The sequence below is a fragment of the Cheilinus undulatus genome, linkage group 7, assembly GCF_018320785.1.
Source record: "Cheilinus undulatus linkage group 7, ASM1832078v1, whole genome shotgun sequence".
NCBI classification, from domain to species: Eukaryota; Metazoa; Chordata; class Actinopteri; order Labriformes; family Labridae; genus Cheilinus; species Cheilinus undulatus.
The window spans coordinates 39497867-39514234 of NC_054871.1; the positions used below are offsets into that span (position 1 = coordinate 39497867).

Below are 16368 nucleotides of genomic sequence, written 5' to 3' on the forward strand. Positions count from 1 at the left end.
TGAAAACACTCAATATTGTAACCGTTTGGTCAAAAATTACTTACGTTTGATATATTTCACAGAAACCCACCTGTCAGCCATCATTAGTAAATTTGATGCATGATGAACACATACTCATCATTCACGTTCTGATTAAATCTGCAATTTTTTTGTGTCAACTTTCCACTTCAGGCTTTGGCAGTTTTCACTGCCTGAGAAAACCCAGAGAAATCCAAGCAATATGGGGCTAAAATATCTCAATCCCTTTCTTGTGGCTGGCCTCAATATATGCAGTGGGGGCTGATTTCATTGTTAATGCCTAAAAATTAAAGGATCTACAAATTCTGATACAATCATATTTTAATAAGACCAAAATATATATTTTGGCAGTATAACTTATCAGTCTGTTGATCTTGACCTGTTCATGTGCAGTTTTTTTTTTTTCATTTTGCTGCAATTTGTCTTGTCTGACATCTAAACCCTAGCTATAGTTACAGGCAGGCATAACTTTTAGAATCGGTCAGTGTTGTTGTTTGTGTTGTAGTTTGCTCTATAAGGCACAAAAGAAGCACCACCATCCATGTAAGCTACCGGCTAAAGGTTGTTGCTGTTGTGAATGCGCATTAGGTATGCACATGCCAAACAAACCTACATTTTTCTCTGAGGACAACACAGGCATGTGCAGAAATACCACCCAAACAAGTTGAGTGAGTTAGCATTTTAAGGTTTTAGTCATTCTTTGGCTAGTGCACAACAAAAGGCATAAATAACATAACATGATATGGGGGGACTGCTCAAAACATGCATGAAAATGAATAAGAAGTACGCATTTTAATGGACTGTAGACATGCATTTGGACACCTATAACGCCTATATGCTAAAAACTGTGTTTCTTTAAATAAAAAACACACTGGCTAAATCACACTAACAATAATGATTTATAACATCAAGATAATTATAACATCTTATCATAGTTTGAAAATGGAAAAGGATGAAAGCTGTCAATATTTGAAGACATTCAATTGAGCTTGGGTGGAGAGCTGGTGCTTTTTTCAATCCATGTCAGTGTTAACTCTCTTATTTTAACTGTAGATATGTAATTAATCTTTTTTTTTTTTTTTCAGATTTTAAACTGTAAACTTTGACGTGAGGAACACATGGGACTGTAAATGATGTTTAACCTTTAATCCTGATATTGTACATTTCTGTAAATGCCTGTTCTTCTCCTTGACTATTGACATGTTTTTAAGCTGTACCTGCATGTCAGGCTTTCTACATTATTTTGTGCCCGTTCATCCTGTAGAACATTTTAAGGTCAGGCACTGATGTTAGACAAGAAAGCCTGGCTCACAACCGCCATTCCAGTTCATCTCAAAGGTACTTGATAGGGATGAGGTCAGGGCTCTGTGTCGGTCAAGTTCTTCCACACCAAACTCATCAAACCATGTCTTTATAGTCCTTACTTTGTGCACTGGGGCAGTCATGCTGGGCTAGAAAAGGGCTTTCTCCAAACTGTTGCCACAAAGCTGGAAGCATAGCGTTGCCCAAAATGTCTTGATATACTGAAGCATTAATATCAGAGGTGGAATAGGTACTAGACACTTGTACTCAAGTAAAAGTAAAGTTACTTTGATGAAATATACTTACAACCTGACAACCTTCAATACCAAGCATTTGGGAAAGGGCAGAGGCTTTGAAAAAAACTCGGCGTGTGATTGGATGGACATTCTGTCTGTCACATCTTTACGGGCCAATCAGCGCAACAAAATGTGACGTAGCTGCAACCAAGGTGCGCATGCGCAGCTACCGAGGAATAACGCGAACCACTGACATGTCAGTACACGCCTTCTGTCGTTTTTGAAAAGAAAACAACTCACGGCTGTTCTTTGTTCTTCTTTTAATGCAGAAAAGTCATCAAGTTCTGATAAAACTGGCGCTTTAGCAGCATCCATGCTAATCTCTTCTCCCATAATTTCACCGGCCTCTTGTTGCTGCTCGCTTACGTCACGACTCCGCCGCGCCTGAAAGTACTGCCCCTCATCGCTGATTGGTCCTGTCACTTTGTAACCGGGCCCTCACGGTTCAGATAGGAGCTATGAAAGATGGATTTGCCAGTGAGAAACAAGGAAACAGGCGTATCCATCTGCTTTGCAAGGTTAATATACTTAAGTAGAAGTAAAAATAGTAATCTATAAATCTACTTAAGTAAAAGAAAAAAGTAAGTCATTTAAAATTGACTTAAAGTACTGAGCAGCTACTTTTGATGCCCAAGGGGGTTATACAGTAAAATCTGATCTCTTCTTAAAGTGAAATAGCTACAGTAGAATATGAATCAATCACAGTATTTCAGCACTATAGACCATATACATTATCGTGGAGTTTTCATGTCTGGTCCTTACAGTTTAATAATCAATACATATAGCCTACACTGTAAGTTGAACTGAATATTCAAAAGTGTAACTGAGTGACAGCTGGTGAAATAATATGAGCTAAAGTTCCAAGTTTCACTTTCTTCTACCCAAACTTAACTTTCTTGTTTCTTCCCACTTATGAAAATCTGCCTGCAGCATGATGGAAAGTACCACACATTTTTAAGCTGCTTTTTTTGTATTCCTGACAACAGACACGGCAGGTGTTCAGTATCTGATTCATGGAGGACAGCAGGAGTTTGCCCAGAGAAGGTCTGATTTTTTTTAACTTTTTTTCTGTAACAGCCAAAGGTTGAAGGAGGTAAACAGTGAAGTGAAACTGGAGAGAGGACACCCAGAAAAGGTTTTATTATTTCAAACTTTGATCTTTAATTATCACAAACATTACCAAAGGAAAGATCACAAATCCCAAAAGGGACCCAAAAAACCTCTTCACCATCAATGCATCAATAGCATAGAAAATAAATCAAACATCAGCTGCCTTTATGAAAATAAAAGTCTATCTCAGCATAGATGTATGGGCATATGCATCATAGTAAACAGCACGAAATAGGCTACAGGGGAACTGTGAATATCATATGGATCTTATCTGGAAATGCATTATTTTTGCCTTGAGCAGCTTTAAATTCAACCAAGACCATAAATTTGAGTACATTTGCCTCTGAAAAAGCATAAGAATGATCTCTAAATCCTACATGATTTATCATACATATGGCTCAAATTTGTTTATTTGTCTTACAGTTCCCAAATAAAAAAGGCTTGGTTTTATTTAAGATTAATTACAACATATACCGACAAAACAAGCATTTAAGTTTGTACATTCCCCCTTTGACCACTCTTATAGTTTTACAACAGCTACAACAACAACACAACAACAAAATATATTCAAAAGGGGTTTAGGGATGATAAATATCATCCTATGTGAGGTGTTTATTCAAAGATGATTGGCTACAACACTGCATTTTATAACTAATGTAGTATATAACATTGTCGACCCTTGATATCATGACTGAAACAACCTACATCAGGATACTTTACTAGACCTTTTGAAGATGTACCTTTGGACCAAGGTACCTTTGAAGATAATGTGAACAGATCTAAAACAACATGAAAATACATCGAGAAGTCTAACAATCCAGACTCTACATATCATTTCTGTTTCTTAGTTAATTAAGATGACTTGAATTTGAATTTGAATGTATTTATTTAATAGGGACAATGCAGTTTAACATAGTTTCATAACAGAGCATGAATCTGATGTGCTGCACAGAGAGTTTATAGCAATTGCTAGTTTCCAACTCTTGTCCCTAGTTGGGCCTTTGAGTAAACAGTACATAAAATGTACAACATTTAACAGCATAAAATGGCACAAGAGTTTACAGAATAATGGGACAATAAAAAAAATATAAAAAAACAAATTCTATAAACCAGTTCAAATAGGAAGTTAAAAACATGGCAGTCTAAGAATGATTACAGCTCTGGTTTGCTTTCAACCAGCACTTGACCTTCACTTGCTGCCTTTAATTGCATTAAATATCATTTGCAGAAATTGTTTGGCGTTAGATCCTCTTATTTAAGTATTTCAGCACTACTCACAATAGTCTTAGATATTACCCTGTGTATTATAGTCCAACCCAACACCACTTATATATTGCTTTTAAAAGAATAAGATTGTGATGCTTTTTTTCCTGACGAGTCTATCAGAATTTGCTGGTCATATCTTTGCAAAGTCTGCCAAATAATAATAAAAATAATAGTAAAAGTTTACATAAAGAAGTGGCTTGTCTTTCTTTCACCTCTATTTAAAACCAAATAATTTGCATATGTTTGTATAAGGGCTGTCAAAAAACTAAAATGTTTACCTGTGATTAATCTCAGAATTTTTATAGTTAATCTCAACATTCTTCACATTTCAAAATTCCACTAATTTGCATTCAAAACTGTTTTTGTTTTATTTTGTCTTATCTGAGTAAAATTGTCTTACTGTTTAGATACAGACCCACTTTTATTTTGAAAGGGTCCCTCAGGTAGACTAAAGATTATAACATGAATTTAACCACAGAAAAAAGACAACTATTAGTGCTGACTGCCATTGCTTGTATATTCTATACTTATTTAAAACAAAGTGCCATTGTGGTCATGCCTTCAGGCCACCTAAAGGGTAGATTTTGAAGCAAGATATCAAGTTGTAAGTTTCAAAGTGTGCTGGTGACAAGGTAATCACCAGGACATTATCCTTCCATTCTTGGAAATAGGCTTAACAGTGTTGTGGAAAATTTTGATATAGAAAGACACGGCACAACACAAAACAACACAGCAATCTGAATTTATTGAGAAATGGACTGCTTTATGTTTTATGTCTTAATTATTGACTTTATTCCATGGTTTCAATTTTGTATTTGCATTAGGCCTATATACAGTTCCTTTTTTGTATTTATTCCAATAACCTCTTATTATTTTTGCTTAAATGTAATTGAGAACATCTGTAAAATGATATATGATCCACTGTAAATAAAATGTTATATTTTGTTCTCAGTACAGATTGAGACTGCTGGATGTCTCTTCTCTTCTGATGAACAATTGCAAGCATGCATATTGCTATTTGAAATAAGGATTTTAGCAATGTAACAATAAGATCATATAATTTTTTTACTTTGTGATATGCCTGATTTATTATCAGACTGCTTTTTTAATCATCTTGTGGGTACCAGAGAGGACTGTCTTAATTTAAAACAGTAGGGGGAGCTCCATCCCAAGTGCTGAAGTGACTTCCTCATGATATTAGGTCAATGCAACTTTTCTTTCCTGCAAAACTAGACTGCACGCAAACTATGTAACCTATAACTTTACCTATCTCTGACGTAGTCATACTCCGTGGCGTTCAATACATTAAGTGACGTGAGGAGATCGCTCTCATGACGCACGCTCGCGCACACTTTGTTTAAATCAAATTTGTTAGGAAAGGCACGCTGATTTAAAGGTTTACTGTGACAAATTACACCGTTTTCAGTACGCCTAGGAGTCAAACTTTAGCCCAAACTTAAAACAGACTGCTTCGCTCGGTTTGTCAAATTAAATCTAACTAATACAATCAACTCATCATTTTATTTACCCCTGGTTTGGGCATCCTTCTGTCTGTGCGTAAGTCACGCGCAGTCTAAACGCCATAGGCTTTTTAAAAACTTTCCACTAGGCCTCATTAACCATCCACAACGTATAATTTTTCAGGCGGACGAGTTTACTCTCCATCCATCAAGGCTATTTAAAGTGAAGGAAGGTAAATCTTCGTTTCTCAGCCTACAGACTTCATAGAACACATTTGGACCAATGGCAGGGCGAGTTGAACCGATTTTAACCAATAGCAAACGAGTGTTAGTGCGCACTCCGTTGGACGACGACGACCATGGGTCGGAGTAGAGTCCTACTCGGTGTAACAAACTTTTAACGGTTGGAAAAGGACAAAACGGTAAGTTTTAAGCTACTATTCGTGCTATATAACAACTTTAAATACTCCTTTATGTCGACTTTTTCGAAGAGATAACTCGTATTAAAAGTTTTGATATACCCGTTCGCTTCACATTGGTAAACTAGTATACCTATCCCGAAGAGAAATAAACGTTAACTGAAGGAGTCAGATAAGTTTTTGTTGTTTGTGAAAGTTGTTCCCTGACGTTTTCTCGCTTTATTAACATCTCTTAAGTCCAACATTTATCTCCTGCTGACCCAGTTAGGCCCACATGCAACGTGACGTTACGCTATAAAACGCAAACTCGCTACTCCTCCGTTTCTTTTTGTACTTTTAGGTCGTCTTTTCCTCCCGTAGACACAAACCTACACTTCTGTTTAATGCTACATTTATAGCTTGGTTGTATATTGCATACGTTTTTGGTGTTATCCAAGTCGTGAACACGTCTCACATGTCTTAAAATTGTTCAAGATTGTCGGACAAGGCAATGTAATAAAATATGCAAAAACTATGTCAAACCAGGCAGCGCATGCACTCAACCAACAAAAACAAAATGTCATGACAGATTTAGTCACCCAAACAGCTTATGACCCCATTCCAAACTCTATTTTCGTCCTGTTTATATTTTCTTAAATTTAATAGTCATTCCTGTTCTTCCCTGTGTGTTTGCAGGAGTGAGGTGGGAAGGCTGCTGCCCTGAGCAGGAATGGGGGAGATTGAGGGTTCATATCGGGTCTTGCAGACCCCTGGCACAAGGCTGGGAGCCCAGTTCAACGCAGGTATCAGCACTTTGGAGCCCGGCCAGAGCCTTAGTGGCAACATGGTCAAAAGCCATGGGAGAGGACTACAAATCCGTGTGCAGGGTCTGGATGAGTCCCAGGATTTCTTTGACATAGAAGTAAGTTTCCCCTGAGCAAATCAGCTACATCCTCTTTTATTTAATCATTGATAAATCTGCAGTTTCCTATACAGTAGGCTGCATCTTTTGTGGGTTAATAGTCTGGGCTATCCTAGTTGCGTGTGGCCAGGGTTTGTGACATCTGCCACATGGCTTTGGCGCTGAAATCCCTTCCTCTTTAATGCTAATCATTTGGGCATCTTAGTGTAACACACCAGGACACTTTATAGCTTCTTGGCTGTGATTTCCGCTTGCTGCCTAATGGTTCTGAAGGTAGTAGTTGTTTTATTTACTGTTCTTGAGAACAGAACAACAAGTGGGTGGGTCATCCAAAACTCAACAAGGAACATACTGGAGTTACTGTTAAGCCTGTGTGTTTAAATGAGCAGTAATTGTTTCTTGAATGGAAAATCTTTATTCCTTAAGGTGTTGGATGGATGTAAATGCAAATAAATACTATTGTTTTCATGGGGTTGGTAATTGCTCCATTTTACCTGACAAATCAGATGTGCTGATTCAATTAACTGAAAAGTAAACATGTAGAGTTGTAAAAAAAATCATGAGAAAATGGAACCTGCAGTCAAAATTTTGAATATCTGAGCTTCACTTAAACATGGGTTTAATATCAAAGAATGAGAGAGAGGGGAACTGTGTGTTGAATTAGTTGTAATTACTTCACTGGGAAGCTAATCCTGCCTACAAAACTGGCAGCTGGTTTGAACAAACTTTACTCCTATGCTGTATCAGTGCTTCTCTGTGTTTACTTTCCAAGTTGTGGCTGTGGGAGTCACTCAGATGGCAAATAGGAAGCAATAAGGAAGTCTCTATATCAGAGCTGGTTTCCTGTCTTTTCTCTTCAAAGAGGCATATTAAAGTGATCAAAGGAGAGCTTCTTGAAGAAATAAACAGCTACACTAATGACTGATAAGTAAGTTTGCACTTGTAATTTAAGTTTACTTGTAGACTTCCAGTTATGTTAGAATACTAATTAACTGGATGTAACTCCGTCCTAAATCCATGTGTAGCCACAACAATAACGGTTCTGGCAGATGTTAGTGTAGGGCCACTGCTGAGGCAGGCATTTCATAATCTTATGCACCATATGTTGTCTTAAAGTCTTACCCTAATACAATGTGACATACGCAAGTTTAATTTGTATGGAAGTGGGTCCATGTGCTTTTAAGTGGAATTTTCAGGCTTTTGGGAAGATATTCAGCTGTTTATACTGACAGTCAGTGAACTTGGCATGTAGGATTCATACTAAGCCCTTAGATGTGGTGTTGATAGGAGGTGGCAGACAGAAATACATGGCTGCTGCAAAAGGGGAATGACGGCAATCCTGTTGTCAAGCAGACTGCAGTTTGCCAGGAACAAGATGGCCTCTGAGAGGCTCCGTTGTTCCCCACTGCCCAACATTTCTTAATATTGCTGTTCATTCATTCTCTCTGAGGAGTCGTGGGCTCGGGGGAGAATAGTACTTATGTCTGTCTAGAGTGGCTGCAGAGCCACACATCTGCTACATGACGCGTGTTAAATTTTTTACTTAAGGAGCATCCAGTGTGCAACAGCTTTATAACGGTTCTGTCAGTGTGACAGTGTTGCATTCCCTTATTATTAATCCAAGTATGCTCAAATACCATTGAGCACATTTAAATCATTCTATAAATTACAGACCATTTGATAACCATTTTCTCTCTCCTTCAGGTGGCTTTCTCTTAAATCATTAGTCTTGATTATTCACAGCTGAGCACAGGCAGCATAAATGTTCAGTTTTTATTTTAAAGAGAAATGGATGGAGCAGCAAAACCTTCCCTTCTTTGTAATTTCATATTTTTTCTCATGTATACTGTATTCAAAAATAGATACAAAATTGCAGTGTTGAGAGTTTTAAATAGTTGTGGCCTTCAAGTAAACTGCCTCCCCTCATTGTGGCATTCTGGTAGCTCAGCTGCTCAAATACCTTTTGTATACAGACTGTTACATCTGCTGCAGAGCCATGAGCCAACTTTCAATTTTGACCATCTAAATCAAAATCACGATAGGTGCCTCTGTCTATTTTCATCTGCACATGTCGCAAAAAAAGAAAATGGTAGTTCAAAGATGTCCCAGTGCAGCTCATAGCCTGAAGCTGAACATTTAGAGACGTCTTTGACAATAGGAAACTTGGAGTGACAGAAAAAAGTTCAGTAGAACTGGAAAACCCTCCAGCCTCTTTGTGTTCATTGGTTTGGAAAAGTTTTTGACTTTTGACCAGGAGACTGAATTGTGTGACAGTAACATCATGATGACTAAATCCACAAGCTTGAAACACTTCTGCCCTTATTCTGAGAAGACTGTTTATTTCTACCAAGCTGTTTAAATGGCAAGTGAAAATAAATATTCCACTAATACTCCAGTTTACATGCAACTTCACATGCAGTTATTTTATTGACCCCTGGCTAGCAGACTGTTTGTTGTTGGTTTGTTTACAACACTTAGACCTTATAGTAAATATGTGAGAGGCCATGTGCAACAAACTGGGGTGTAAGTAACTGGAATGCATTTTCTGCAATGCTCATAGATTAAAAATATCTGCTAATCTGCACTCCAAAACGCTCTTGTGGACAAGTCGTGACATGTACATTAACCACGCTATGAAATAATCATAGAGCATTACAAGACGGAGACGTTTTAAAGTTAAATGCAAAGCCGGAACTACACTCCAGACATGTCTGCTGCACTGTGTCACTCCGCCCAGTGGTTTACTCAAGAAATAGTTCAGAGTATTTGCTTCATGTGTCGTAATGTTACATAATTATATGTTATTATTTCATAGCGTGGTGAATGTGCAGGTCACAACATGTCCACAAGAGCATTTTGTAGTTGTTGGATTGTGTATTTGATGAGTTTGATGAGGGAAAGCAAAAAATTCCATCTGCTTCCATATCATTAGCTGTGCAGCTGGTATATCAGTCCCCCCAGATCTAGAAACAGCTTGCACCGACAACTAAAGGAAACAAACCTATTACTAAGACTATAGGAATTATGGCAATGGGCGAATTTGCCAAAATGTTGAAGTATCCCTTTAAAGAGGGTGAGAAATAATTTGATTTTAGTGATGCAGCTCTTTGTATTTCAGTCTGTTGTAAATAGTTTTTAAAATTACTTTCAAAATAATCTAAATGCTTTTATTATTATTATTATTATTATTGTAACTGTGGCAGTGAGTGCACAGTATACTAAAACAAAGATGTAGACTATTAAAATGAAAGTTTGATTTGGAGAGCATTAAAATGTACAGTTAGAGTCAGAGTTAGACAAGAAATACTGTGTGTAAGCAATGATAGCTTATTCAGTACAACAGGAGTTAGTTTAAACATTTCTGAATAGACCTGAATATTTTGCAGCTATGACTTTCAGTCGTATAAAGGACGTATTTTCCACTTGTATTTTTTTCCAAAATTAAAAAAAGTGTTAAATCTTGTCTGGTCTCGTGGGCCCAAATCTCGTCTCGTCTCGTCTCGTGAGATAAGTGTCTCGTCACACCCCTAGTGACAGCACATGTTGGATCAGTAGCATTGGTGCAAACCTTCTGGCTGGCATTCACCACCTTATGGTGCTCAAAAGTACCTTTACAGGTTGTTTTTGGGCTCACAAGTTTGCTGGAAAGTTGCCTCAGTTTCCTCTGCTTTTCTGCAGGCAATGACGTGGTTATAAAGTCTGAAATTACTCATCAGATGTTTCAGTTCATTTGGCCCCCCACATTATTAATCAGGTCCATACCATTTTAAGAAAAGGTTGAAATGGGAAACTTTTTGCTGATGAAACTATGATTTTTTTTTTTTTTTTCATTTCTAAGAATGGTAAGGACACAGATTAAATAAGATATGGTTATTACAGCTAAGCTTTCCATTTGACATTTGCTGATCTCAAAGGGCCCCTCATGCACCTTGGCCCCAGAAAGGTTTCTCCTTTTTCCCACCTTATGGGCAGACTTGCTCACAATCATCCATGCAATAAAAGCCTCAGAATGTCTTGCACTGAAATCAAAAGTAGGTCTGAAAAGAGGATTTTTTGCATCCCTACATCTAAAATATAAATTGAAATTGGGTTCATATATACACAAATAGAGCTTTGTCATGCTATATACTTAGCAGCCTATAAAACCTTGCAGCTTTCATCCCATAATGAAGAACCTTATGCACATATGGCGTGATTGATGCATGTATTTGTAGTCCTATAATGTCTTTAGTCTGTAAACTAAAGCGTGACAAATCAGATCAGAGTCTGTGAGCTTTGATCTGTGGCCTTCATCTGCTGCAGGTACTCAGCATGGTCATCATCAGCAGACATTTGCTTGCCTGGCTCTTGTCCACTGGCCCCTCCCACAGCCAGCACAGGAGAAAGCTCAGCCTTGTGGTTTCTGGACAAGGAGGCAGGGCTGCCAGGGCAGGGGAAACACAGGCTCCTTTTATCCAGCACAGCCAGCCAGGCCCCTTCACTGGCCTTAACTTCCAGCTCTAAAACTCGCAAAAACGTCCGAGGGTGGGATGTGGGACCTAGCTGTGTGAAAATGCACTACAGTCAGGGGCATCGGTGGGAGGGGAACCAGGGCAGGCTTTTACTTTAGTGTTAGCAAACAAGCACATAAATAGCAAGGTTGACAACCAAGTGGGTTGGGGGGACTGAGGGGCAGCCTCTGGTGTTAAAAGACTCAGTTCAGAGGGAGCAGTCGTGGCCAGTACAAAGTTTGAATCGGGGTAGTGGGGGAGGGGACACACTTAGGAATTTCAACCACTGGCCTGCAGCTGAAATCACCTTTTTATTTGTGTCTGTTGTGAGTGATGAAACCGATGAAATAACATTGTTTATTTAGATAAAGTCATCACAAGAATGTTATAAGACCAATTCAAGCCACCCTAGTATGAATTTGGATATTTAGAATTATGATTATCTATTCAAACCAATAATATTTAGGCCTTTTATTTTTAACACTGTCTAGAATAAGGGATGCATGACATTACTGGCATAAACGATTATGGCCTGAATATGAGCAGAATGTACAAATGTATCATGTTTTCCCATTTGCAAAGCATTTAGTTTTAGGGTTTTAAGTAGAACCAACAGACCCACCTCAGCTGAATTGCTTCATTTGTTCCCCCTCATTAAGTGTGTTCTAAACACTGATGTTTTCAGCCTGATCCCAAAAGAGATTTATTTTTGGTACTTGAGAAAGATGTGTGCTTTTCTTATTCCAAGCGTTTTCTAAGGATTGTCCCAGGGAAAAACTGTAAACCTCTTGTAAATAAAAAGTATTTTTTCCAATTAAACAAGTACCACATCTATAAAAATGGGCACATTACATTTTGTTCTCAGAGCCCACTGTCAGTCAGCAGACTGCTTCAGTGCTGTTTGTAGCCCTCAAAAGGGCGGATGAAGCCTGGTTTTAATCTTACTGTTAAAAATACTTTTTGATTAAAATGTACATGTAATGCAAAAAAATACATTGTTTTTCATTTCTGCAGATCTATATTGGAAAAATTATACATCTGTTATTTATAATAGAATAAAATGTTTGTTTTGTTTTTATGTCATACATGGACTATTACAAAAAGAGGAGCAGATCACTTCTATTACCAGAGGTGTTCTTTCCTGTTAAAAATATGTAAACCAGTATCGGCTAAAATGAGTTTTAAAGTACTGGCATTATGAGATTTCTGCAAAAATCCAACATTGACTGTCCTTATCAAAAATGCACTCTTCTCTCAATTTACATAAGACTGTGAAAATTTGTTTTATCAAAGCAACATATGTTTTAACTCAGTTTTAAATATTTTTTCTTCATCTTCCTAGGCAGTTTTGATGTAGGAGCTCTTCATGTATTTCAAGCCTTCTTTCCCTAGCTCATGTATTAACATGATGTAACTTGTTAATGGGATTTAGTAACTGGTTTTAAGTAGCTTCTGTGTCTGAAACTGGAATAACAAGAACCAAGAAACTAATGGGCTGACAGTGAAAATTTAATACTGCATTTTGAAAGTCTGACTTTCTTTGTCCCTTTTTGTCCTCATATGTTGATACTTTCAGTCTTTTTGCCAAAGTACTGCGATCAACTATTGCTACAGACGGACAAAGATTTTCATACCCAACTTAGAAAATAGAAGTCAAATCAACAGTTGAAAAAAATATGTTTGCACAAGTTTCTTTAGTGTGATTTTTTTTTTTTTTTTTTTTTTTTTTTTTTGTGAATCCCAGCGTTCAAAGCCTCACTATAACATAAGTGAAAATAGCGTTATTTTCGACAAACTTAAAATAATCTTTTTTCCCTCTTGGAATCAAACAGGTTGGTTTGTTACAGCTTAAGAAATCTGGGGGTTCTGTGACAGTAAGTAGTTTTACTAACCTGTGTTATAAAATCACAGAAGGTATAATTTCCTTGTTCTGTTAGCCAGTCATTTTAGTGGTTTTGAGAATTTTTTTCCCTCTGTATGATTCTATTGTTGTTTTGCAAGTTGAATTTTTTATTTTGGAGTAGTCTATACAAAGTATTGGGCAAAGTCAAATTGCCCCTCAGGGGCATGTGATGAGTGCAGGTTTTTAAAAAAATGCCTTGAAAACATGTGTCTCTATCCACCAGCAGCACCACTGCCAGTGTGTGAAGTTGCTTTAACATGATACATGATACCCTGCTTATGATTTAATTTCTATTTGGCAAATGATGAAGGCGCTCAGAGCTATACCGGAATATTTAAACTTGCGGCGACAGAGTTTTCCTGCGCTGCACAACGAGAATATGAATAATTAAGGCAGATCTTTATCTGTTCAGAAGCACATGGGACGTCGCTTCACACTTATAGATACTTTATTATAACTATTGAGGAGTTTTATTTTAATTTATCCTCGTACATATATACATCCTCGTGTCATATATTTAAGTTATTATGTACAGAGATATGGAGAGAAAGAGAGTTTGTGAGAGAGAGAGAGAGAAAAAAAGGAGATGAAGGATGAGTTCATCCTGCCTTATCTCTGCTTACCTGTAAGGTTTGAAATCAAAGACTTCAACTTAAAGTCACTTCCAGCTAAGAATGAGCGGTAATAGCATATGCTGGGGCATTAATGAATAGCCATGTTATCGCCAGTACTTCTACTGGTCTCTAGTGTATACTCAAGGAGCTGCAGTTTTTCACTTCATGCATCGGCTTCATTTTTAAACACTTAGATTGTTATTTTATCATATTGTGCAGGTAAGCACTCAGCTCCCATCTCTAAGCTATCATGTTACTTCACTGAAGTAGCTGTACTGTCCAATGGCTGTGCTTAAAATGACTTATTTAACATCTTAAACAGTCTCTCTTTGTACATTTTGAATTCAGTGTTTTCTGGTACTTTTTGCCGCTGGGAACCATTGGCAGCCTCTCAGTTTGGTCCTACAGATCAGGTTATTTTCCATGACTGGAACTGCAAACTTACTTTGGAAAAGATCTGGGTTACACAGGTGATCCAAGCAGACGGCCCTCACTAAAACACCTGATCCTGATTACCGCCATGTCTTGTTTATCTGCCAACAAACTCTGGCCAACTGTCCACAGACATATCCAAGTTGTTGAAAAGGAATCCACACTGAGCACTTGAAATAAAAGTTGTAAGAATATTGGTCAGAAAGGCTTCAAAGACCTGTTGATCTTTTGAAATGTCTCCTCACACACTTGTGAAAGTGGCTTTAAAATGTATGTCAGCAGGAAATCTCCTGGTAGTGAAGTCTAAACAATGTGCATCCCACTGTGTCGAATGCAAGTCTCAACACACCCCTGCTGTCAATGGGAGTTTCTCAAAGAGCTCAATGCCATTCACTGGTGGCTAGGGAGTATCAACTGCTGCTTGGTGAACCGTGCTTAACCTGTCAGGCAAGGTACACCCAATCCCTGGATTTGAATTAGGGTGGATGTTTGGGTTACCTGAGTTTTTTTTCTTCATTTGCTGTGCATGAGAGGGTCTTCTCTCATGGCTGGCTGCTTTTTAACCCTGCCTTTGACTGCGCCTCCCTTCTTTTCACACACACATGGGAAGATTTGTCTCCCAGAGAAACATCTGTTTGTCATAATCCCTGCTGCTTTGGGAGCATGATTGGGTGACCCACTGACCTGCCTTAAAGTTAGAGCTCAGTGATGAAACTGTGGTCTATACCACAAGTAGGGTGTGAACAAACTGCATGGGATCATCACACTATCGCAACACAGATGCGCTTAACTGAGAAAGTGAACTGGCTTTTAGGTAGCTGACCCACTGATTCGTGACACGCTGTTTGCACGGCAGAGTGGAATTAGATAAACCACGCTGCATGGCATTATTGGAAAGTTGTTACTCTTAATCATGATCACATATTACTTGTTGAACATGACATGTCACCCTGGTCACACATGTTGTTTAATGTCATGCAGAAATTAAAAAATATTCAAGTGGTGAAAGTGCAATTGTATGATAACCAAATGCCTATTGTATAGAAGTAAATGCATAGATAGATAAATAAACTTGGCCAGCAGAAGGGCTGGGATATACAAACTGAGCTCTTAATATTTTCATTTTTTAAATGAGATATTAAGTTGATATAGTTAATGTTGATTTTTTTTGTTCCTAGGTGTATAACTTCCCATCCACTTAAATGAAAAAATGTGATGGAGTTATGCTGATTGGGCTAGAGTTGATTAAATCAACTTCACACTGCAGTGGTAAACAAAGTTCACACTGTAACAATGCAAAGTTGGTTTGCAGAATGTGGCTTACATTGGCAGTGCCAGCGCTGCAAGCCATCAGTTTCTTTTTGTGGTTTAATGTCCACATTCCTCAATGCTTTGGTCATATGTGAGTATAACCTTCTCTGTACAACGTTTTTTAGAGCAAAATAATGCTAAACCTTGCCTGACCTGAGGGTCAGGACCCCAGAGTGTGTAGTGAATCCTTTTTTAGTGGGTCGCGGATATGTGCTCAGAAAAAGTATGTGGGGGAAAAAGTCTATATGTGCTTTTTTTTTTATTTCCACCTCAAGCCCAAAAAGCTCCATTTGTCATTTAAAAAAATGGCTATGATTGATAATTTTAAGAAATTTGGGTTGTAGTTCATCGTTAATTAGGTTGTGGTTGGTCCTGATTATTATTTTATTTAATTCAGAAGCTTTTATATTAGTAAAGATCAAATGATACTGTAATCTGGTTAGATTCCAGGCATCTGGGGTCATTTAAACATTTTCATGACCAAAAATGCCAGGCAAACTCCTGCACAGTCTAAATTGCACAAACATGTTGGCAACTTTTGGAAAAGTGAATGTAACCAGTGAGGTGGCTTTTGGGGGTTTCAGTTCAATTAAAAACTTCTTTACGGGCATTAAGTCCAGATAAGAAAACATTGAAACACATAAAAGCACAACAAAAGATGTACTTTTGTTTTCATAAAAGGCACAATAAAAGTTAATGAATTAAATTTAGAATGAAAAAACATAAAAATTAGTTTACACTTGAAAGCGGCATCTGTATCAATGTTTCCATAATGGTGACATGTATCTAACAGCACTGTATTTGATGTCAGTCAGAGCCAAAATGATTTTGTTCCCAGTGAAATCA

The 16368-nt window shown here is 37.7% G+C and overlaps 1 protein-coding gene across 3 annotated transcripts in view; it reads left to right on the forward strand.

Annotated features, from left to right (window-relative positions):
* Positions 1-5734: 5734 nt before the first annotated feature.
* The window catches only part of farp2 (FERM, RhoGEF and pleckstrin domain protein 2), a 51959-nt gene continuing 41325 nt past the window's right edge, over positions 5735-16368 (forward strand). For all 3 annotated transcript variants that reach the window (XR_005992077.1, XM_041790846.1, XM_041790847.1), the window contains exons 1-2: positions 5735-5874; positions 6547-6772. Coding sequence is in view for 2 of the 3 variants with exons in the window: in XM_041790846.1 (XP_041646780.1) it covers positions 6581-6772 (192 nt within the window). In the remaining variant the exon portion in view is untranslated. The remainder of the gene's footprint in view (positions 5875-6546; positions 6773-16368) is intronic.